At 38.3% G+C, this 26,415-nt stretch overlaps 1 protein-coding gene across 6 annotated transcripts in view; it reads left to right on the top strand.

Moving 5' to 3' along the window:
• Window positions 1-26,415, top strand: part of LOC127619128 (pleckstrin homology domain-containing family G member 1) — a 75,320-nt gene that overhangs the window by 30,123 nt on the left and 18,782 nt on the right. For 4 of the 6 annotated variants that reach the window (XM_052091897.1, XM_052091894.1, XM_052091898.1 and 1 more), the window contains exons 2-8: window positions 6,399-6,859; window positions 13,434-13,534; window positions 15,498-15,567; window positions 20,145-20,191; window positions 23,538-23,688; window positions 24,275-24,406; window positions 24,958-25,140. In XM_052091897.1, coding sequence (XP_051947857.1) covers window positions 6,524-6,859; window positions 13,434-13,534; window positions 15,498-15,567; window positions 20,145-20,191; window positions 23,538-23,688; window positions 24,275-24,406; window positions 24,958-25,140 — 1,020 coding nt within the window. In that variant the 5' untranslated portion in view covers window positions 6,399-6,523. The remainder of the gene's footprint in view (window positions 1-6,398; window positions 6,860-13,433; window positions 13,535-15,497; window positions 15,568-20,144; window positions 20,192-23,537; window positions 23,689-24,274; window positions 24,407-24,957; window positions 25,141-26,415) is intronic. The other 2 variants (XM_052091899.1, XM_052091896.1) reach the window with 1 other exon arrangement.

The following is a 26,415-nucleotide window of genomic DNA, read 5'->3' on the forward strand; positions in this document are numbered from 1 at the left end:
TGAACAACATCGTGCGAGACCATACGAAATAGCCAATTCATTAATTATGTACAACTTGTCATGAGATCGGGTTGTTGATACTGTAATATGACATATTTCAGAGTGAAAAGGATATTCAATGAGAACAAAATTCAGGATGGGACTTGATTTTATAAAAAAAATGCAATGTGACATAAAAACAGCAATGTAGTCACTGGAAAAATAGCTTGTGGAAAAACAATACTGTTTTGCAAACAACTGAGCTACTGTCACACAACTGAAAAATTGTGTTAAATTAGTGGCATGAACACAATGTACAAACACAACCCCACAGAAGTTTATTTGACTTAAACATGACTCCACCCACCAAAACCCAATAAAAAACAATAACCATTGAGCCGGCATGAAACTGCTGTAACATACTGGTACAACATACATATTTACTTAAATGTTCTCCTTATTAAGGGCTTATATAGGGGTTTGTTAATGACTATTAATTAATGTACAAATGCATCATATAATTTATTTGTAGTTATTATAACATGCATAAAATGTTGACTTTCATTCAATACTTGCCAAATAGTGAGCTATTTAACCTCACATGTTATAAATGCTTAATAGAAATTATTCAACGTTAGTAACCTATGAAAATGTACCTTAATGTAAAGTGGACACATATGAAGCATTTATGAAGGACTTGCCAACATGAGACCCCTATGTACATCAATTTCAGTATGGTTTAACTGCATCAGTCTTTATTAGATACACTGGTGAGCCAAAACATTATGACCAATCAAAGGTGAAGCGAATAACGTTAATCGTCTCCTAACGATGCCACATGTCAAGGTCTGGGTAGATCAAATGGTAAGCAAAGAATCAGTTCTCATAGTCAAAGTGTTGAATGCAGGAGAAATGGGCAGGAGTAAAGACTTGAGCAGCCAAATTGTTATGGCCAAATGACTTGTGGGGTGCTCCCGGTCAGAAGCGGTGAGTACCTACCGACAGTGGTCCGAGGAGGATCAAACCAACTGGCGACAGTGTGTTGGTTGCCCAAGGCTCATCGATGAGCGAGGACAACGATGGCTATCCCGTCTGGTCCGAACCGACAGAAGGTCTACTCAGGCACAAGTCACAGAACATTTTAATGATGGTTACGGGAAGAAAACACACAGTGCATCGCACTCTTCTGAGTGTGGGGCTGCGTAGCTGCAGACCGGTCAAAGTGCCCATGATGACCCCTGTCTACCTTTGAAAGTGCCTACAATGGACACACGAGCATTGGAACTGGACCTTGGAGCAATGTAAGAAGGTCGCCTGGTCCAATGAGTTTACATCACGTGGATGGCCATGTACATGTGTCGTTTACCTGGGGAAGTGATGGCACCAGGATGGGCTGTGGGAAGACAATAAGCCAGTGGAAGGAGTGTGATGCTCTTGACAATGTTCTCCTGGGAAATCCTGAGTCCTGCCATTCATTTGGATGTCAATTTGACATGTGCCACCTACCTAAACAGCGTTGCAGACCAGGTACACCCCTTCATGAGAATGTTATTCCCTGATGACTGTGACCTCTTTCAGCTGGACAATGTGAACTGCCACACTGCACACATTGTTTGGGAATGGTTTGAGGAAAATGTTAAGAGTTTAAGGTGTTTACCTGGCCTCTAAATTCCATCTGCATCTGTGGGACGTGCTGGACCAACAAGTCCGATCCACAGTGGCTCCACCTCACAACATACAGGACTTAAAGGATCAGCAGCAGCTAATGTCTTGGTGCCAGATACCACAGAACACTTTCAGGGGTCTTGTAGAGTCGGGCTTGTTTTGATGGCAAGCGGAGGACCAAGAGCATATTAGACAGGTGATCATAATGTTTTGGCTCATCTGGTGTATGCTGTGAATGAGTATGAAGAGCTGATAAGTGTTTTGCAGAGGACTTTCAGTAACTAGGACTAGGTAAATCCATTCTTTTGACATCAACGTGACAAGGAAAGTGACAACACAAGTGAGTCAAGACATTACAGTAATGAATATAAATAATAATCCCTCTTTTTAATCTCACTAAGTATGAATAAGTGTATTTAAGTATTTTATAACATTTGACCATGTTAAAACATGTATGCTATAACTGCATATTAATGATTTATAATGCGTTTGTAAATTACTTATTAGTCATTAATTAACTCTTTTATAAAGAGAACATTAATGTAAAGTGTCACCAATATCTATATACATATGAATAACTTACATGTTCAATAGTTCAATATGTGCATGAGTTTTTAGGTGGCAGCACCTCATTTTGTGTTTGTGTAGTGAATGTGGGTCTGTGTGTGTGTGTTTGGCATGTACAGGATAGAGCCAATCACAGGCTGGTCCAGACAGGCAAAAGCCAATCATGTGGCTTTCCTCTGGAGCCCTTGATAATGTAGATGTCTCTGTGTTGAGTGAATAATGACAGTGGTTTTTTTACTGGCAGCTGAGAATGGAAGATATGTGGCTGAATGCAAGATAAAACGAAAGTCTTCAATTCCCTGGAGATTGTTTATGTGGTTTTGTTTTCAGAGTGAGATAACTTGTTGCAATTTGAGTGTCTTTCATTTGGTGCAAATTCCACATTATATTGTAATCCAAGACTTTGCTTTATCTGTCTGTCCCTCTTTTCCCATTTACCAGTCAAAACTTCAGAAACACTTTGCAATGTATGTTTCTCATGGTTTTAAAAACATTTTAAAGACTTATGCTAAAGGCTTAAAATTAGTTTTGCAGACCAATATAATTTTCCCCTATGTAGGAATACATTTTTATTATTTAATTGATTTTATCATTTTATTTATTTATTCATTATTTGACCAGATAGTGAAGCAAAAGCAGACATAAGGTGTCCAGCATACATATGAACTCCTTCAATACTGTTTAAAAAGCATCACTTCATAATTCCCACTGTGTTATTTCATAGTTATGAATAATGTTATTATTCTAAAATGTCAAAAATTATTAACAATAAAGAATAAGTAGGTATGTTCAAACATTTCAATGGAAGTGTGTATCACTTACTCCTCTCCACAGAGGTAAATGACCCATTGTGTCAATGGAGAGGGAAAATTGCCATGTTACAGTGAGTTGATTGTATGTGCACACCTGTGCGAGTGTGTGTGGAGAGGGTGCGTCTAAATGGATGGTCTTGCAATATTGTGTTAGTGAGACTAATAGATAGCGACACACACACACACACACACACACACACACACACACACACACACACAACACACACACACACACACACACTTGTGCACACACACATACACACACACTGTCACAGTGTTCTCTTTCATTTAACCCAAGAAGTAAAGTGTCTCCATTACACGTTAATCTGGTCATTAAAGCCTCTCTCTTTCAGTGCTGGCCTTTTCTTTTATGAAAGACTCAGTGTGTGTGCATGTGTGTGTGCATGTCTGTGTGTGCATGTGTGTGTGTGTGTGTGTGTCTGTGTATATTCGTGTATATGCCTTTATCTGTGTGCATGTGTGTTCTCCCATGGAAATTAATTTGGCATTATGTGTGTATATACACAAAATTTGAGTGGTGTTTGTTGTACATGCTAAACTCGCTGCCACAATGCAAGGGTGTTGCTATGTACTGTAGATGCTAGGATGTTGTTTGGGTGTTGTTGCTAAGGTGTTCTGGATGGTTTTTAGCGTTTTGCTATGCGAATGCTAAAGGATTCTGAGTGGTTTTAAGCATTTTGATATGGGTTTGCTAACGGGTTATGAGTGTTTTTTAGCATGTTGCTATGCGAATGCTAAAGTGTTCTGATTGTTTTAAGCATTTTGCTATGGGGTTGCTAAGGTGTTCTGGGTGGTTTTTAGCACGTTGCTATGTGGATGCTAAAGTGTTCTGATTGGTTTTAAGCATTTTGCTATGGGGTTGCTAAGGTGTTCTGGGTGGTTTTTAGCACGTTGCTATGTGGATGCTAAAGTGTTCTGAGTGGTTTTAAGCGTTTTGCTATGGGGTTGCTAAGGTGTTCTGGGTGGTTTTTAGCACGTTGCTATGTGGATGCTAAAGTGTTCTGAGTGGTTTTAAGCGTTTTGCTATGGGGTTGCTAAGGTATTCTGAGTGGTTTTAGCATGTTGCTATGCAGATGCTAAAGGGTTCTGAGTGGTTTTAAGCATTTTGCTATGGGGTTGCTAACAGGTTCTAAGTGTTTTTAGCGTGTTGCTATGTGAATGCTAAAGTGTTCTGAGTGGTTTTAAGCATTTTGCTATGGGGTTGCTAAGGTGTTCTGGGTGGTTTTTAGCATGTTGCTATGTGGATGCTAAAGTGTTCTGAGTGGTTTTAAGCGTTTTGCTATGGGGTTGCTAAGGTGTTCTGAGTGGTTTTTAGCATGTTGCTATGCAGATGCTAAAGGGTTCTGAGTGGTTTTAAGCATTTTGCTATGGGGTTGCTAAGGTGTTCTGGGTAGTTTTAAGAGTGTTGCTATGTGGCTGCTAGGACATTGCTAAGTTGTTCTGAGTGGTTTTAGTGTCTTGCTATGCAGTTACTAAGGTGCTCTATGTGGTATGTAGCATCTTGCTACGTGTTGCTAAAGGCCAAATTATACTTTGGTTATCCACGTTCCGGTTTGTGCATCCCAGTTTCAGTCTTCGTCTGTACACACCATTGGCGTTCTAGCACCTGCTGTTGACTAAAGAGTATCACAAAGAAGTTATAGTGCACATGTGTTGAACGTATCCGTATGCGCTCGTGGTCAACAGAGTAATCTTTAAAAGGCTAAGCACCCGACCATGCACGAGACTGAACGGCATGATGAAAAACGTGTATATCCTACCCTTTACAAAAATCAAGAGTTTTGCTGCAAATTTGCCACACTTCATTGTTGTCAAAGGTTGGCTGCAGGTTTACCAGTACCGGTAGAAACTTCTGGCAAACATGTACAGTGAATTGCAAGCTCATCTGCATGTCCCTGCAGTTCCTAAGGAGTTCTGAAGTGTTGCTGACCCAAGTCAAATGAGTCCACCTTCAAGTCTCTATGAAATTCTAGTCTGTAGATATGACTGGGGTCTCTTCCTCAGTGTAAATCTATGGGATTTTTCACCGGGTTTATGGCATTCTGGGTGAAAATTTAAAGTTTAGAAAAGAAGTAACACATTTCTTCTCAACAAGCCACATGATTTAAGATGTCTGTTGCACAAATGGTGAAGGAAAAGTTACGTGTTGAAATTAGTTAAAATCCCTAACCCTAAGTGTGAGCAATAGTGACGCTTGCTTCTGCTACAAGCTAAAAGTGGGTTGAAGTTCAAATTTTCCTCTAAGCTGTGTATGAGAGAAAGACAGGAGCACAGAATGAGAGATCAGCATTGTTGTCTGAAAGACAAAACCGAAAATTGTGTGTGTGTGTGTGTGTGTGTGTGTGTGTGTGTGTGTGTGTGTGTGTGTGTGGTGATTATGTTAGAAGAATACTTAGACCACTGTGCATTCTCAGGATGTTTTTTTGTGAGTGTTTCCCCAAGAGATGTGGGTCTGTGGGACTCAAATATTATGTGTAATTACAGTGGTCTTTTTTATTATCGTCTAAAAAGTACATTTTATCAACTTTTAGGAGTACACTAGCATATAGATTTCTTTAAAGCCAGTGTTGGGTAAATTACTCAAAAAAAGCAATCCATTACAGATTACCAATGACCTTTTTAAAAATGTAATCAGATTACCTTACTGATTACAATCCCATTAATAATTACTTTACACATTTCTCTCAACACATTCAAAATAACGTCTATATTATATATTATTATCTACGCACATGTAACTAATCCTATTCGACCCACTCCAAGCGGGATTCAAACCGGCGTCTCCGGCAAAGGAGGTGGGCGCACAAATGACGAGGCCTCTTGAGGCCAGAGGAGTGAGGTTTACACACTGCACATCTACCTACCAGCTGGTTACCAATGCACACACCTTTCAGCTGTCACATAAATGCAAATGCATGTTTTAAATCTATTCTAAATAAATAATACTATTTATGAATGTGTAAGCAAAGTAATGTACTTATTGTAATTTACAAGAATTTAAATGTAATTTGTTACACTACAATTTGTACTTAAAAACTAATTAGATTACACTAATTATTTTGTAATCAGTTTACACCCAACAATGTTTAAAGATAACAGTCATACGCTAAAAGCAAAAAAAGCATTAATGGCTGTTGCGTAAAATTTGAATAATTTAAATTAAGTCAAATAATTTTACGTTATTTCTTGTGAAAAGTATTGTTTCCTATTCCTGTGCTAAAGATCCACCAATTGGTGGCATTTATTGGTAGACCCAATATTAAAAAACTGATTACCAATTAAGAAGAAAAGTTTAAATACCAGTAAAAAGTCCAAACGATTAGTGGTCTTACTCTTTATCTTTCTCTCTTTCAGAAGATTATTCATTCTCCACTGATGTTTTACCACCGCTGCCGGAGGTCCCTGTTGGAGGGGCAGTCATAAGCCAGTTGGGTGGTCCCATCAGAAACTCTGCCCGGAGATACTGCTCCCCGCACAGCATGGACTCCACGCACTGCAACGACCGACCGGTCAGCTATGGCTCCACCTCTTCCTCTGCCTCATCCCGGGACAGCCACTGCTCGCTGGTGGGTCGGCCGGTGATAGGCTCCACCCCTGAGCGAGATCGGGATTCTGGGGCCATTCGATTGGAGCTGGTGCCTGCCGGTCAGCTAGACGAGGAGGAGTCAGGAAGACAGACACCGACACCGGCGAATCAGAGCGAGGGAGATGTTCAGTCCCCCGAAGGGCGTAAACTCCAGTATGTGGACCGAGTGGTGCAAGAAATTCTCGACACAGAAAAAACCTACGTCCAGGACCTTCGCAGTATAGTTCAGGTGAGCAAAATGGAAGGTTTGTGTTGTTAATTCCTGAGCAGTGTGAGACTTTATCATGATCCGATTTCTCATTCAAGGACAGTAATTGCAAAAAGACAATGTTTAATGAGTATTCCCCCCAAAAAGGAAAATTGTCATCATCAGGGTTGGGAGGGTTACTTTTAAAATGTAATCCTTTACAAATAAAAAACAAATTGTAACCTAATTCAATTACCGCAATAAGAAAGTAATGTAATCTGTCTAGTTTAATTACTTTTGGTTAACCTCAAGTTCACATATGTGAATAAAGTCAAAAGAAAAGAAATATGATTTCAAAGACTATTAATAATGCCTTTTGGATGCAAACAAAACAAGTTTAAATAATTGTATGAATATTTAGGAAAAGAGAACATGTTCAAATGTAGAACAACTCATTTTGCAATTTTGTCTTCTTTTATATATACGTATATATATATATATATATATATATATATATTAATGAGCGACAAGTTATTGGCAATGATTTTTTGTAGTAATCAACATTATGCCACACATTTTGTCAATTGAGCTTAAAGAATGTTCAGGCTGTTCTTCTCCACATCATGAAAGTGAATAGGGATCATGGCTGTCAAGTAATGATAAAAAAAAGCATAATAAAAGTATCACAAAAGTAGTCCCTATGTCTCATGCGCTTTATTCTGAACCTTCTGAAGTCATGCGATAGCTTTGTGCTTGAAACAGACCGAAATTTGACTTCCACAGTATCTCTATGCCTCTAAATGTAGAAGTGTAGCAACATATATTTGCGCTTCTATAAATCATATTTTTATGAGGTCTCATACAATAGATTTACATGCATCCAAGGTCAAAAATCACTTTAATTTGCTCATAATTTAAATTGCATTACTTTTTTCCCCCAGTGTCAAAAACGACTCGTTCATTCTAAACCCCTCCTTTCAGAGAGCCTACACTGCTCTGATTGGTCAGATGTCCCAGTCTGTTGTGATTGGTCTGCCGCTTAGTGTAGTGTTTGAGGGCGGGACAAAGCTTTTCACGAGCAACCAATGAAGACCAGAGGAGGGTTTACCGTTAACAAATTCCATAGGTTAGTACAGGAAGTGAGTCTGAAATTACTAACGACTCGTTTCAGGTGTTCAGAATCGGTTCTTTCTTTTGGGAGTCAATAAATCCATTTGTGGTGCACTTTGATTTTTGAAACTTTGCAGACTTTTTTACATTCACAAACAGCTATATAACACTCTACATGCAAGATCATATTTAAAAAAAATACATAATAGGTGCTCTTTAATGATACACTTTTTATCTACATAAGTTTCCAATCACATAACTATTTCTTTGTTTATTACAAGGCAATTGAGTACCCTATAATATCGATGTTCTGTATGTCTATTTAGACTCAATAAGTGCCTGAGATAATACTTGTGTGTAGATTATGTGTTGTGTGAAGTGGAAGTAATAACTTCCATTTTATCATTAGTTGCATTATCTCTTTGATAGATGAGAAATAAGACATCAATTAAAACCGAACATGTTATTTTTCTATTATTTTCTTATTGTCTTAAGAATTCTTTAAAATGTTACACTACTTGGGCATTTGGTAGATCGGTTGCTAAAGACCCGATGTATGTAATAATGTTTGATGATGCTCCCATGCATTTAAGGGTAAAGGGTACAAAAGGGTGGTAACTCTCCAGTTGATTGGTCAAACCTGCTACCAAGTGTAACATGCACATGAGAAGATGAATGAGGAAGATGAACCCTTCATCTCGCCCTTACCCTTACTTTCTCACTCTTTCTCTGTTAACATGGGGGCAATGATATTTAGGAGTCCCTTGGCCCTATCTACATTAACTCTACATGTTCCCTGGTACTGATGATAGATGTTTGGAGAGGAGAAAGGGAGAAAAGGAAAGCAGGCAGGATAGATTGAGATAGCAGATAAAGGAGAGGAAAGTAGGTTAGAAAAACAATGGTGCTTTCTGCTAACACTAATACACTGCTGTTTACATGTGTGTGTATGTAAAGTTCTTGAGGCAATGTACACTCATAAACTCTCTCTCTCTCTCTCTCTCTCTCTCTCTCTCTCTCTCTCTCTCTCTCTGTAATATAATCATTTAGTACTCAAATTTATCAGTTGTTAAATATATTAAGTGACTATAATGCACTGTAAGTGGATAGTTCTTGCTAGTCTGAGATTTAAGATTTTCACTCATTGAAAAACCCTTACAAAAAAACTAAACTAGCCACAAACTTGCCGCAAATTTCCAGTTCGTTATTTTCACAGGCAAATGAGCTTGTGATTTGCCGAAAATGATTGCCAGAAGTTTGCAGCTCTTCACCGGTAGTGGTGAACCTCCGGCAGGGTTTGACTGGTAATCTGGCTTACCGGGCATTTTCCCGGTGGTCCAACACACTTTGGTGCCGATCAGGGGCTGACTGGCCATCGGGAGAACCGAGCAGGCTGGTGGGTCGGCTGCGAAACCTGCCAAATGGGCTGCGATAAGCTAAAATGAGCCACCACGTTATGCAGAACGGACCACAAAGCGGCGCCACGATATGCAGAAAAGGGCAGCGAACACCCCACAGTCCCCCCCACCCCCCTTTTTGGGCCAGTAGCCATGTAAAATCCTGGGCCGATTTCTCTTCCCAGTCCAGCCCTGACCTCCGGCAAACATTTTTACAACTCTCAAATCAAAAGTTGCTGACTGATGCTTGCAGTCTAAACAGCAACCACAGCAGAAGTCATCCTCCATTCAGCTGAGCTCTAGCCAGACACCTTATCCATTAGACCACATAAGTAAGGGTCGTGACCTACAATAATCATATCCATATGTGTGAGTTTCTCCCAGTTTCCAGTAGCATTGAATTTGCCATAATCACACACACAACTCACTTGCCTTGAGTTTGAACCCAGACAAAGCCCCATTTGGGGTGTTGCCAGTCTGATGGTGAAGGATCTGGGCTTCAACACAAACTCTGTTGAGGTCACATAACTGAGGCTTTACTTTGTTTTGACAATAGTATTCTGTATTGCTTTTACAAGTTACATATTCATAAGTCTCTTTGTTTTAAATGTCACCTTTTATTTCCATAATGTGATGTATTTCCGAATAATACAAGATATTTCATGAAAAAAGTTGTAAATATTTTTTTTTATCTATCCAGAATTTATTTGATGGTTAGTAGACTCTAGTGAGCCACCTTTGTAGGTGGCATTTTAAATCATCATAAGCACGCTCCTAATGCAACAGACTGATCAGTGGCAGAGCTTGGGCCATGGCCACCATGGACTGAAGCCTGGCCACCCCACTTGCAATTGTCATTTTTGAGCACAAGATTTAACATGTAGTGCCCGAGAATTTCTGTGCCACCACAGACTGATCGCTGGCCCCTGCCCGGCCACCCCTGTGAAAAACTCCTGGCTCCGCCCCTGTGAATGATCACACTGTGAATTCGGTGACAGTAGGTTGACATTTCTTCTGTTGAAATTAGTCTGTACTTAAAGATATTCAAACCACTGCCCCCAGAGAGCAAAGCTGAAAGTACTGTTGAAGTGAAACATCCACAGAGTGGAAACAAAAGTAAGTATCATTTCTAGTAGTTTACAATAGTCACATTCACACATACAGACTTTTCCAGAAAATTACCTACAATTTCCAGTTTAGAGGTGTGTGAACACGACCATTTTAAAAATACTGGTAAATTTTGCTCTGGCGATTTTCCTTAATGCGATGTTGTTTTATTACCTATACATTTCTATATTGATGGTTTGTGTGAACAGAGCCATAAGATTACTGGTTTTGTAGTCAGGGCGCACTGGCGTATGAACGTTCAGACAGAGATGAAGAAATTAATCTGCGGCGTTTAACACAGGTGACTCGGAAGTAAGAAAAATATCAACAAACTGGTCAGATAGTCTTCATCCGAGTGGATGAATACATTTCCCGACAACTGAAAGGAACAGTTAGCGATTTCCCATGTATTCTCCGATGAACCCACATTCTTCACGCAGACCTCTTTTTCAGCCGCAGATAGAGTCTTCTATGTCTTCGGATGCTAGCAACAGCATTTTGTTCTCTGTAGTTCAACAGTCTCATTTAAAGTTGTTGCATATGGTGTTGTTGAGTCTTAAGTAGGTGCATAAATGAAAACATTTGTCAAAAAACAGAAAAAAAAAACCCACCAGCATTACTGCCCACTACAAAACCATACCCACCATGTTTTCAAGCTAAAAGCCCACATTTCTGGCGCAATTGTGTTGAGGTCATTTCTGGCAAATAACGTCACAGTTTAACGGCATTTGGTGCTGATGTGTGAATGGTAGCAAAGCAGAAACAAACAGAAAGGACTTTCATGCGTGAACAGAACATTTGGTACATTTACCAGTAAAAGCAACCCAATGATTTTCCTGAAAGTTTCCTGGTTGCATGTGTGGCAGGGCCTAATGTAATAGTCAACATGAATGCTTATTTTATTTGCTCTGTACCCCCTAACCCAAACCACAACCCTAACCTAATTATCAGTGGAGTAAAATAAAGCAATAAGACGCATTATACAGGGAACAGGGGACTCTCCTCACCCCTCCCACCAGTGTGCAGCATTCACCTGAATGATGCGACAGCAGCCATAGTGCGACAGTATTCTCACCACACACCAGCTGTTCGTGGAGAGGAGAGAACAGAGTTATATTTATGGATGGAGATTACTAGGAGGCCATTATTGAGAAAGGCCAAAGGAGGGAATTTGACCAAGACACCAGGGTTACACCCCTATTCTTTACGAGAATTACCCTGGGATTTTTAAGGACCACAGAGAGTCAGGACCTCGGTTTAACGTCTCTTTCGAAGGATGGTGCCTTTTTACAGTATAGTGTCCCCTTCATTATACTGGGCCATTAGGATCCACACAGACAACAGTGTTAACACCCCCTGCTAGCCTCCCTAATACCTCTTCCAGCAGCAACCTTAATGTACTAGCCAGGCTCAACCCTGCTTAGCTATAGTTGGCAACCGTTCTTTAGCTACAGTTGAAAGCAGAAGCCTATGCCAGGTTTATAGTCATTCTACAGGCTTTGAATGCGGCTCATCCAAGCAGAATGCAGGGTTGGAACTAACTGTTTTATAAATGTAATTTTAGAGCGAAAATGCAACCTCCAAATTAAAACTTTCCACGTCACATTATTACGTCAGAGTGCTACTAACATTTATGCTTATTAGAGTATCTAAAGCATTGCATTAGCTTAGCAACAAGCTACCTTCAAACTCTTGGGAACAGATGCTATATGACAGTTGGTTGGAGGGGAGGGGTTGAGAAATAAGAGGGCTTGGTGACATCAGCCAAAATATAGTCATTTCAGAGGCGGAGCAAGTTATTACATTTTGATGAAAGATTGTTAAAACTTTTTTCTTGGTATAACACATGAATTGTGCACTATAAAATGAGGAATGTGTATAATGTTTACCATCACTTTAATTTTCAGTTTTGAAAATAACTGGCACACAACACAACCTCAATGTCTATGTGTATGTGTGTGAGGAGTGGTGACATAGGGTGTGTTCTTGGGTAGACACAGAATGGTTATTTTACACTGCCGGAGGGTGCTCAGGTAAAGATTTCTATCAGGATGAGAGAATCACTTATCTCGTCTGTCAACCAGAAAGAGAGACATTGAAATGCAGGGCAGAGCAGAAGAGCCGTTACAACACAACTACACATTCTGACATGCTTTGTGTTTGTGCCTGTGTATAAGCTCACTGGGGCTTTGATAGTGCACTCTTTTACACTCTTCAAAATAAGTGTTCTTCAATGCTCTTTTGTAGCACTTTATGTTCATCGAAGAACCAACTTCTTATCAAGAATCATTTTTGTGCTAAAATTTGCTAGGAGTGCCAAAAAACTATTTGGGTTGAGCGCCACAAACCTCCACAAACCTTAGTAGTAACCCTCAAAAATTACTTTTAGAAATTCCTTTTTGAGAGGTTTGCGCATATTTACATTTATATTTATGATTCTTTATTCAGTAATGAAACTCTATATGGTGCAAGCGGATCAGTCCTTTGAACATGTAATCTATAGCCTCTATTAGCCAATAAACTTGTGTTCTCACTCTTTGTCATATATTTAAATAGACATTCTCACTGCAGCATGCTACAAGTGTTTTCTCTATGAAACCCTCCTCCTCCCCAGCACCATGTGTCTAGATCTGCTTAATGGGGATTGTATTTATTCATTCTAGGGAGACAATAACATGAGAAGTGCCGCAATCCAAAGTTCCAGAATTGTTCAGAAAAGTATAGCATTTAGAGGTGGTATTACATAACTTGCGGACATAGCTTAGCTACTGAGGCAGAAATGTTCATGTCATTTGTGAGTGATGAGGCCGCAACTGAATTGACTTTAAACAGTAAAGCAGGTCTGACTGTCCAAATATGGCAAACTCTGAGTGACATAAAGCCAGAGGGCAGCACTTCCTCCATCCTTGTTTGAAGCCAGGCATGCTGCTTGACTCACATGACCGGTGATGAGATTACCCACTCTTTCATCTGTCCTTCTCTCTCTCTCTCTCTCTCTGCAGGATTACCTGGAGTGCATCAGTAATCAATCTCTTCTGCTGTTAGGAGATGAAGAGAGGAATTCTTTATTTGGAAATATCCGTGACATCTACCACTTTAACAGGTATCTTGTTCCATGAGGTAACATGATCTCATTAGTATTCATAGGTATTATGCAAAGTGTGTTTCTAGCATAAATCTGTCTGCTTTTAAAAAGCATTGACTTCAGGAGAAAACAGTTTTGTAGCTTATTTTCATTCTTGTCAATAGTAAAAATTTACTGATATTCAGGGTTGAGGAGTAATGGAATACATGTAATGGGATTATATATTTAAAATACTAAAAATGTGTAACTGTATTCCACTACAGTTACAATGTAAATCATTAGTAATCAGAATACAGTTACATTCCAAAAGTATTTTGATAGCTGTATAGATTACTTAGCATTTTATTGTAATTTGATTCATTTAATATTTAGTCTATTCAGTTAGAAAACATTTATACATATTCTTCAGAGAATGTATTTTTACAGTGGTGTTAAAATTATCTTACTTTATTTACTTGTTTATAGTCAAAACAAATTGTTTTAAAAAATGTGCCAGTGCTGAAGAAGTAATCCAAAGTATTTAGATTACATTACTGACGATGAGTAATCTGACAGAATATGTTACAAATTACATTTTACTGCATGTATTTTATAAATTTGTAAAAGTAACCTTCTGAACCCTGCTAATATTAACCTTTGAAATGGGAAGTCCAAATATGTTAGTATAACCCCGATTATACACACATATTTTGGTTCCTGTTTTTTTTTCAGTGACAAAAAACTTCAGACCACACACAAACCTGAACATTGCCAGTCTCACACCAAAGGTTCACTTCTGACCTTTCACACACACACTTACCAAGTGTTACCTCATACAATTGCAATGCAGAAGTGACCACACACACTTTCACAATGGTGCTCAATTCATGGAAGTGGGCCTTTTCTTCCAATACATACAATACAGCACATAACTAGAATAGAATCTGAATAGTTTTATAACCGGTTCAGCCCTTACACACATATAATAGAGTAATAATATAATATATCAATGGATAGTAGAGTTGGGGTACTTGAGTTTCGGACTTTGGAGTCACAAATCCAATTTTAAAGGACTTGGAATGGACTTGGGTGCATTTTTAATTGGATTTGACTCGGATACGAGTCCATGGCATATCATTTGTGATGCACTGAACAAAATAAATAAATACAAATTGTACAGTCGTAGTTATGGACTCAGTCTTGAGTCCGACTCGGCCCCTTTCTGACTGGATTGTTTAAAGACTCAGACTTGACTCAGACTCGACTAAGGTGGACACTAACCCAACACTAATGGAGCGTTCTTTTCCTGAATGCTGATTAATTAATACACAATATAGTAACAGTTATGATGCTTGTTCACCAACCTACTGTCTAAATCAATGCACAGCACCTAGTGAGACCAGCTATTATCCTTAATTTACCTGTCAATGACTGTATCTTCTAGCGGAAAGATGGCACTTAAACGGGCATTCGTTAGTTCTCCAGCTAGGGTTAGCATTGCTCTTCTTCGTGTACCGATATTACAGTGGTGTTAGACGCTATACTGCCATCTTTCGACGTTGGTCGGCATGATTGTCTCTGCTGCCCCTGTCAGCTTTGGAATATAATTTACATCTGGAAAATGGTACAGTTTTAGGTAATATCTAAAGTTATTTATTACTAGTATAATATAATTGCTTTGCCTAAAAACAAACGTCAGAAATCAAGTGAGCATGCTTCTACTGTTAAGGGCAGATGGCTCCAATCTACAGTATGAACCTTTAATGAATATTTGAGTAACATTTAAACCTAAAATGTATTGTATGTATTTTATATTTGTATTAGTTAGTAACTGTTTTATAAAAGCAATGACACTTGAGGTTATGCTATATTGTGTATATAGTGATCCATTTTGCTGTGAGGTTGCAACACCTTTTAGCTGTGACTGTGTTCAAAATATAGCACATTAATGTGCTTTATTGCATGTTATTAAGTGCATAGAATCCATGTGTGTATGTTTCAGTGATTTACTTCATGACCTGGAGAAGTGTAACGCTGACCCAGTTGCCATAGCGAAGTGTTTCGTAGCCAAGGTAACTGCATCTTATTTTTTCTTCACATTTTTCACTCTGACAAACCTTATAGGTACAGTTCACCTCAAAGTAAATCATTTAATCATCATCATTTAATCACCCTCATGTCTTTCTAAGCCTAAAGTGAGTAGGGACTGGGGCTGTCAAGCTCCAAAATGACACCATTAAAGTAGTGCATACAACTCAGGCGCTATCCAAGTCCAAGTCAGCCATATAATAGCTTTGCATGAGGAACAGACTGAAATTTAAGATATTATTTGCTGAATCTTGCCCTCCAAAGTAACTAAGAATTTGAATTTGTACATGGTGCATATTTAAAAATGCGTTGCAACAGGTTGCGTCAATGACGTCATTGACATATTGCTCATAACTGAACCAATTATGAATGTGCATGCACGCACAAATTAGAATTGAGAATTACAGTGGAGTGGAAGATTTTAAAGTGAATAAGAACTTAAAATCGGGTCTGTTTCTCACACAAAGATATCGTACGGCTTGAGAAGACTTGGAATAAAGCACACAAATCCTCTGAATTACTTTTAATGGTGCTTTTTTGTCCTGATCTGGGCTTGACTGTCCCTGGTCACACACATTAACAATCTTGCACACTGCTTTGTGCTATAATTAGTTTCTCACCTCAAGTGTCTCTATTGACAGCATCAATAGTCCTTAAGTCTAATAATAGTTAAGTCTTTAACAAAGTGTTGCAGCTGTTTTACAGCTCTAATTAGCAGCTGTTGAAATGCTGGTTTCAGTGGGTTTCTGGGCTGTGGTTTTGTGTGATGATTGTTTTGTTCGGGTTATTGTTGTGCTAATGCACTGGTAGCAGGGGGCTGCTAATTAACAAAGTGCAAATTACTTGGGAAACAAGAAACTTATAAAAACCTTACAACCAAACTTCCAAACACACAGCCCAGACCTGAGCGCATGCCTTCAGACGTGAGGAAATGAAGGTTTACTACTACAAAATGACAGAGAAAAACAGAGAGCATTCCTGTGTTTGCTCACTCCTTAAACACTCTGAAACCAACCCTTACTTTACTGGATTCCTCGTTGTTCACATAAAACTACCCTTTTTCACAAGTACCATTTTTAGTTTAAGTTGCTATTTCTGCTGTGTGTGTGTGTGTGTGTGTGTGTGTGTGTGTGTGTGTGTGTGTGTGTGTGTGTGTGTGTGTGTGTGTGTGTGTGTGTGTGTGTGTGTGTGTGTGTGTGTGTGTGTGTGTGTGTGTGTGTGTGTGTGTGTGTGTGTGTAAAGAAGTCTGTTTGATGCAGTGATATTAAATAATATTGGTAACACTTTACATCTGTTAATGGTTTATAGAGGGGTTAATTAATGACTAATAAGTCATTTACTATTGCGTTATAAATCATTTATATGCAGTAATAGAAAATTTATTAAGTTTAAATACTTAATAAATACACATATTCATATTTATATTAATCAAAAACGAATTGCCCTAATTCATGATTTATGTCACAGAGTAGCAAAAATACACTAATATAGTGAGATTATGACAGGGATTATGTCATTTTGTGTTTCTATTCATGACTGCAATGTCTTGACTCACTTGTGTTGTCACTATCCATGTCAATGTCAATGTCAAAAGAATGGTGCTACTCTGAATAATGTCCCAATCTAAAATCCTCTGAAAAAAAAACACTTTTCAGCAATTCATGCTCATTCACAGCATATATCATATAATAAAGACTGATGAACATTAAACCATACTGAACTTGATGCACATATGATTTTAATGTTGTCAACTTCATAATAAATTCTCCATATATGTCCACTTTACATTAAGGTATATTTTCATAGGTAACTAATCTTGATTAAGTGTTATGAAGCATTTATAACATGTGAAGTAAACAGGCTCACTCATTGGCAGGTATTGCATGAAAGTCAACCTTTTTATGCACGTTGAAATAAATGCAGATTAAAGATATATAATGTATTTGTAAATTAATTACTAGTCATTAATGAACCCTTTATAAATCCTTTACAACTGGAATATTAATGTAAACTGTTTCCATAATATCTTTGAATAAAACCATAAAACCTTTGTGTAAAATGATAACGTAAAACTGAACATCAAACTACTGAATATATTGAGGACTTTAAACTAATTATATGGCTCTCTGAAATACTTGATTCTGATTGGTCAATTCCATAATTCTTTGAACAAATATGTCGTTGCTTAACTGTAAAATTGACCAATTTCCTAAATAGCTGTGCAATTTTCATGTCTCTCATATAACTCCACACTCTCTTTTTTATGTCATTTAAACCCAATACAATTTATTTTAATAATGTTGTAAATAGCCATTTAATAAGGAGGACTTCACTTTGTGTCTGGGTCCTCTGTCTGAGTTTAGTTAGCTATAATGACTGGCCAAACACAAATCTTCACCATGATTGACATTTTGAATAGAAACAATGGATTCCTAATAAGCCGTTCACACCTGTAGCGACATTTGTGCTGCAAAAAACACTTTTGGTGAGTGTTTTGATATTTTTTCTTCGCCTGCTGATAAAACGCCACGGCCAATCAAATTTGAGCTGTGGATTACGTGTCAGGATCTGCTGCAGTTACCAAAACCAACGCATTTGGTGGCGCTATAAACACCTGACATTAATCACTGTAGAAGAAAGCACCCAGAATGTTGTGTTTAGAAGGTAACCCAAGCTCCCCATCCCCAGTTGCTTGTCGATTAGCGCCACCAATTGTACAGTCATGAATGTGCTTATTGCGAACATTTGTGCCGCTTTATATGTGAAAGGACTGCTCGACAGTGATTCACTTCACATAAGTGCATCGCCTCTGGTGTGAAAAGGCCTTCACAGTGGAGATAAGAGTTTAGAAGGTATAAAGTGTGTGTGTATTGGTTGAGATTAATCCTCATCAGCAAACAATCCCAGATCCAGAACTGTGTGTAAAATGCATTACTCTGCATAACTACAGTTCTAAGGTACTGCTAGTACAAAGGAGCTTGTGATTGCAGTAAAAGTGTGGGGTTTTATTACATCTGATTCCTATCAAAGTTTTCATGAGAACACAGCCCCCTCTTTCTCTTTCTCTCTAATGCTGACATGGTGTATTTCTCTGAGAACAGTAATGTGCTGTTAGCAGCTCTCCAGTTCAGACAGACACATATTACACAACCCTATTAGCACTTATAAAACAGATAGTTCTGGTATTGGATGCTGATTGGTCAATACCACATTCCAGTTGTGCTACTATACAATTAGCAATATAATAACAGATATGATATTATAATTCTTACAATGAACATTTGCTTACAATAAACTTAGTAGCATGGTTGAACATAAAATGTAGCATACTCTAATATTTCGCCACCTTTAACTTTGATTACAGCACGCATTCATCATAGCATTGTTTCGACAAACTTACGCAACGCCACAACATTTATTTTTATCCAGAATTGCATACATTTTTGGCCATGATCTTGTATTGATGACGAGAGAGTCGAACAGATCATAACACTGCCTCCAGAGGCTTGTACAGTGGGCACTATGCATGACGGTGAATCGCTTCATGCCCTTCCCTTCTTACCATCATCTCTGAATGCTATTCTAAGATGAGGGTTGGCACAATTTGGCGGTACAAGGGGATCCTACACAATATTAGGCAGGTGGTTTTAATGTTGAGGCTGATTGGTGTATAGTATGCAATGTATATATGCCTAATTAAAATATATAATACAATTAATACATAATATTAAATTAATTAATAAATACTATAAATATCACTTGATGGAATATAAAAAAAATCTCATACAAACATCGAAGGAGAGTCCTGAGCTATATCTAGAGATTAACACTCTTGTAACATCCTAGCAACCATTCAGAACACCCTATATAACTGTATAGCAAGCACACTTAAAACCACTCAGAACACCTTAGCAACCGCATAGTAACACCCTGGTAATCTGATTACAAAGGGATTAGTTACTGTAATCTAATTACATGTTTAGTAAAAAATATGGGTAATATATTACATTTAAAATTCTTGTAATCAGATTACATTTACTGACTTTTAATTAAGGTAATTACCTTTAATTACATGGGTTGCACACTGTAAATTCCTTAAATATAATTTATGTACAAGAAAAAACATTTGGCTGTTTGCATTTCTGTGACAGCTAAAGGGTGTGCAACAAAAAGAAAGGATTTTGAATTTGTTGTGCAGAAAAAAAATATTTGAAAAGTGTTTTAGAAAGTAACTTAAAAGTAAAGTAATTAGTAAAATGACTACTTTTCAATGAAGGTGGTGACTTTCGTCAGGGCAAGCACCACTTACATTTTCTTCAGGAAATGTAAAAGTTTAGTTAACTACATGTATCATTTTTGTAAAGTGTTACCCAGTAACCCAAATTTCTTATTTCTTATTATTATTATTATTTATTTATTTATTTTATATCTGGGGATGCCCCAAAATGTGAGGGTTTGTCAAATGTTCTCACTTCTGTTATGTTCCCAAAGTATATCTAAGCACTGTAAACCCACACATCTACTTTTAGTAACTGACACCAATTTCCTAATTGTTTTTCAGAGTGAAGACTTCCATATATACACACAATACTGCACAAATTATCCAAGGTAAGAAATACATCCAGTGGTTTGTGGTTGTAGTTCACTTCATGTGGTGTGTGTTTGTATGTATAGACATATCACCATCTGTCTCTCAATGTAGAGCTTTATAAAGACTTCAAGAGATGTGTGAATGTGTGTTTGTGTGTGTGTGTGTTTGTGTGTGTCGGTGTGTGTGTGTGTGTGTGTGTGTGTGTGTGGAATGTTAGGAGTGTATGCTCATATTATGCATAGTGTGTGTGTGTGTGTGTGTGTGTGTGTGTGTGCATGTTTGTGTGTGTGTGTGTGTGTGTGTGTGGAATGTTAGGAGTGTATGCTCATATTATACATGGTGTGTGTGTACACAAACTTTTGTGGGGGAATGCAAAATATTGCGAGGGAATGTCACATGTATTGTGATTAAACTATTGCAAATGAATGCTAATTGTATTGCAAGGGAAATCTAAACTATTGTCAACGCAAACTATTCCAAAGGTGCGCAAAACTCATCGCAAGAAAACAAGAAACGTATTACGAGGGAACACAAACTGTTGGAGTGTGCACAAAACTTATTGTGAGGGAATGCAAACTTTTGCAAGGATACGCAAAATGTATTTCAAGGGATCACAAAGCTATTTCAGAAAATAAGGTCCCTCTCATTCCTTAAAGGAGCTCTGTAATAAAGAGTCAGAGAAGGTGAAAACAAACAGGATGTCAGAGTTGTTGTAGCAGAAGTGTATCGAGGCCAAAGGTTATTGGAGATTAATGTGTATATGTGTCAGATGTGTGTTTGCCATTGGGTGAGTGTATGTGTGCAGACATTTGAAGCAAATTTATCAGCCTGAAATATAACAAAGCTCAACAAAAGCACTGACATATAACACCTTCTCCTTGGCAAAATTTGACACACACCCACTGACTCTTTTTTTATTAAACACACACACACACACACACACACACACACACACACACACACGCATACGGCTGCAGCACGTGCTTCTCAGTGTCCTATTTTTGATGTTAAGAGAAATGAAAGCCACTTACACACTGCAAAGTTTAGTGACAACCACATTTATACTGGATGAGGAAGTGAATCCCCCCAAAAAAGTGTGTGTATGTGTGGGCGGGTTTGGCAGGTTTACGAGGACATATTTTTAGGTTACAAACAGGTAATCACAAGGGTATTATGCTATAAATGTGTTTTATGAGGATATTTCTTGTGTCCCCATAATTCAAATTGCTTAAAAAAAACATACTAAACTATGTTTTTTGAAAATGTAAAAATGCGAAAGTTTTTTGAGGGTTAGGGGATATAATCTATAGTTCATACAGTATAAAAATCATTATGTCTATGGATAGCCGCACCAACAACAAACAGCAATTCGTCAGCAGATGCGTCATATTTTGTTTATGCTCTATTCTGTTTTGGCTACTCTTGGCATAAAGGTGATATGGATCAGTTGTAATTTTGTCAGATGTTGCATAGTTTGTGTGTGTGACTGGATTCTTGTCTGGACCACTGAGACACTCTCTCCACACCCTCACACAGCTGTTGACCTTAACCAAGGTCACATGGCATGCTCCCACATCATACACACACATACAGTTACGCTCCTGAAAGCAATGGCTGTATCTCAGTGATTCTCGGGTCATATTTCCCATTCGGACAATGTGAATTCTGTGTGCAGGACACTGGAATGCATGCACACACACACACACGCGTCTATCTATCACAGTGCTTAGTGAGGTGTGGTAGCAGACCCAATAAACTGTAAAATCTGTGTTTTAAAAGCAGTGCTCGATCTCAATCGTGCATGTGTTTTTGAATACACTGTATACTGGCCAGAAAAACGTAAGTCATACTTCAAAATATCGGAATATCATTGCATTAGATCACAGAATATCCAACCAAGTGGCATTTATGTTTTTAAAAGAGAGCACACGCACACTTTTCAAGCAAAATATTTCTCAAAAAGAAGTTTGTTTGGCTTTAAATGATAAAAAAATTGATATAATGTTATAAACTAAGAGAATGTTTTACATACATTTATAAGCTATATGGCTATATACTGAATATATTACATGCAGGGTCAAAGCTAATGAGGTGAAAGGTGGTAACGATTTTAGGGGCCCACAGGTCCAGGGGGTTCCACTACAAATGTTTTATGGTATTTTTTTATATGAAAGAGGCCTAGAGAAATATACAGTCAGGAGGTCCAGAATACCTTGCTATGGCCCTGATTATATTGCTCCCAGCTTATGACCCCGCAGCAGGACTGAAGGCACTAGGCGGAGGTGTGGCAGGCAAAAATGCCCAGCAGATTTTGACAGTAATGTGTGCACCTGAATAAAGGCGTATTCACACCAAATTTATGACAGATTTCTGAGACGAACTGCCGAAATGTCTTTTCACACCAAGACAAACGAATAAATATGAAAAACAATTTCACTCCTGTACAGTAGGTGGCGATGTTCTACTATCATTTATTCTAGTGCATTCAGCTGTCAATGCATGTCAAATGTCAATGCAACAGTTAATGCATTTATTTACCTAATTTGGCATAACTGTTTCATTATGTTCTTTCCATGTTTTTAATGCATTATGAGTGATATAAAATCAACGTTTTTGTGCGAGTGAGATGAGTAAATAGCACTGTTGCATGTGTCCACTGTCTTCATATTATACATTTATTTTGCTACGAGTATATTCCAAGCAAACTCCTGAACCCAGCTTCTCTTTTGTAAAGCCTTGATAATATAACACAAGGTACAGTTATATAAATAAACATGGAATAATGCACATTAAGTAACACAGTTAGAGCATAAAATGTGATGCATAACATTCAAAATTATCTAAAAGAAGACAGCCTCGAGGTCTTTATTTAATTATTGCATATTTGTATTGAAGTCAAGGTTTCTTGTGTGTGAGATGAGTAAAAGAGCACTCAGCACAGCACCTGCTTGCCTGTCGATTGGCGCCACCAACGCGCTGGTTTGTGCAGCAGCAGTGACTGTGAAAAATGACAGAAAGCTCTTACCTCATTGGTCAATCAATTTTCATTGCAGTCAGTAGAAAAAAATCGGACTGCTCTATGTAAAAAAATCTCCAGATAATTTGTCAGACCCGGTGTGAATAGCGCAATGGGAATCCATTGTTTCTATTCAAAAGTTTGTTTGGAACGAACATAAACACAGAAAATTTGGTCTTGGTGTAAAAGGACCTTAAGCATGACTTAAGCATCCAAATAGTATTTTTGCCAGTGTATTTATAATATTTGGTTGTTGTAATGTTTGTTTGTCAAATATGTAGTCTGTGATTTAGTGTATATAAAATAAAGATGTTTTATTGCTAACGTGTGTTTGTGTGCGGCTGCAGGTCCGTCGCTGTCTTAACAGAGTGCATGCGGAATAAAGCGGTGGCAAAGTTTCTGCGTGAGCGTCAGGAGAGTTTAAAACACTCCCTTCCTCTCGGCTCATACCTGCTTAAACCTGTCCAGAGGATCCTCAAGTATCATCTACTACTGCATGTAAGTGTTCACATACAGACACACACACTCCTTACAAAAAATGTACTGTAGGGGTTGTACCAACTAGTCAACTAATTAGATTATTTCTGAAGGTAGTCGTAGATGCCTACCATAGTAGTACCATGAACAGTGATGGTATCAGATGGTAATACCGAGTCACTTTGATATTTGGGTACTTAACATGGTACTTTGACATGGGACTGAATGAATACCATATTGGTTGTCAAAAATATTGATAAGCCATTGTTTTTAGTGGCCCTTTGGGGCCTTTCAATGTACCTTGGCATAACCACAGTCCAGAAAATGACAATACCATTGTGCATGTCCAAAAATATGGTAATAACATGGTACTTTTTGTCAGATCAGAAAATCTGTTGGTGTCCATTACATGCCATATGTCCTTTCATGTTCACATCAATTTAATTTACTGTACTCTGTGAAGTGTAAGATCATGTCATGATCATGTTTCTATGGTCATCCTTTGTTGATGACACACTTACCTACACACACACACACACACACACACACACACACACACACACACAAGTCACACTGAGGAGGTCAAAGATGTGCTGGTGTCTTGCAGGAGATTGCCACACATCTGGAGAAGGAGTCAGAGATGTACGACGTGATTCAGGAGGCCATTGACACCATGCAGAGAGTTGCCTGGCACATTAATGACATGAAGAGAAAACATGAGCATGCAGTGAGACTACAGGTTTGTGTAGCCTACACAGTTACTGTATATACACATACAGTATATATTCAGAATAGACTGGTATATAAATTATTTTACCAGAATATATTAGGTTGTGCTTTTACATGTTTCTGGAAAAACCATGTGGACAAGCTGTCCAGTTGATAAAACATCTACACTAGATTGGATTTAGACCATGCCTATTGGAGAAGGGTGCCACGCTTTGTGCCTGACAGCCTGACGAGGCCATAACTCTAAATGTCTCCTCGCTTATATAGAGCACAGCAGCTTCTCTGGTTCAAGAAATAAAAATCAACCCGCAATAATCAGGGCACCTTTCCCCAATTGCAGCTTGGACCAGAAAAATACCATATACTGTATGTCCAACTTGGCCAACGTAAAATCTACTTCTACCCTAAGCTAGTTTTAACTGAATTTTCTAGCAGGAAAAACACCTTGTTTGTGGGTATGGTAACAGATAGAAGAACATTCTGGTTGAGGTTCATCAAACTTAAAAGTCTGTCTGCCAATTTAATTGATGTTTTCTTCTGTTTTCTATTTCTATCTCACAGGAGATTCAAAGTTTGTTGACTAACTGGAATGGGCCTGATCTGATTGGCTATGGCGAGCTGGTTGTTGAGGGAACATTTCGAATCCAGAGAGCGAAAAATGAGAGAACGCTCTTCCTGTTTGACAGACTGCTACTGATAACCAAGAAACGAGAGGATACTTACACCTACAAGGCCCACATCCTGGTGAGAGCCAATGAACCCACCAGTTTTTCCTGCTTGAAAAACCAAGTCATACCAGGTTGTCAAGTTAGTGTTTTGGGTAGCTAGTTTATTGTGAGACTACAAGCTTAGCCAAGGTGATCAACCAGGTCAAAGCCAGGCCTACCAGATGGTTGTCCATCTGATCAACCATTTACAGTAGACTAGTGTGACCATCTAATGACCATAAAGGCAATTTCACACTAGAGCTTTTGGAGAACACCCAAGTCAGTTTGATGAGTTCAGTTTGTTTGGTTGTTGTGAAAGTGGTTTTCCATATTAGGTGTGTGCCAGCAAACTGAGTCCACTTGAAATGTCCACTTCCGCGATTTAGGATTGATAGTTCATATCAGAAGTTCACATGAAGCTTACCACTGACCACCTTTTTAACCATTTTCAAATGTGGTTTGTGACACCTGCCAAACAGTGTTTACACTAAACAAACCAAACTTTGACGTGAAACGAACCCGGGTATGTATCAAACATGCTAGAATGAAAGCATGAAAGCAATTTTAGTCAAATCCTAGTCAAACGTATAATGCATTTCCTATAGCTGCTTGTCTCAGATTAAATGACTTTCACAGAGTACCTCACATTCTTCACATCTCTTGCAATGTATCCATGGCAGAAAAACACAAGTGCCATTCTGGTATTGTAAAGCAAAAGGGACAAATTCTTCAATAACACAGTGAAGCTGGCTTGTTATTCTCCTAAATTGTTTCATTACATGGCTGCAAAGGTAAACAGCTGCTGCTAGTACTAAGTGGTATTCATGATGATGACTCAAATGTACCATGGTTCAGACCCGAATAGCACAGTGTGACTCCTGGGGAAGGGGTGGAATCGAACTCTTGATGAACTTCTGACAAATCAGTCAAACCAAGTGTGAAAACAGCCTAAAGGCACCAATATACTTCTGGTGAATTGAAGAAAGAACGGTTATGGCATAATTTGAAGAAAATCTTGCCAAAAACAAAGGTATCGTGGTGGTTCGAAGCAGCTTGCCAGCACGAACCTTCAGGAAAACTTCATGCCGGCTGATAAACACTCTCATACTGTTATTGGTACACATCACTGGTGGGTGTTACCCAGTGCTTCCATTACTTTGATGTGAACGTCTTTTTCAGGTTGATTTCTTCAGTCAGTTGAGATTAGACAATTGATCGTTCATGTAGAGACATATTCCAAGATCATGTCATGTGATTTCTTTTCAGATTAAGTCTGCAGAAGTCTATAAAATACATTATTACAGAACTTTCT

The sequence above is a fragment of the Xyrauchen texanus genome, chromosome 25 (assembly GCF_025860055.1).
Source record: "Xyrauchen texanus isolate HMW12.3.18 chromosome 25, RBS_HiC_50CHRs, whole genome shotgun sequence".
NCBI classification, from domain to species: domain Eukaryota; kingdom Metazoa; phylum Chordata; class Actinopteri; order Cypriniformes; family Catostomidae; genus Xyrauchen; species Xyrauchen texanus.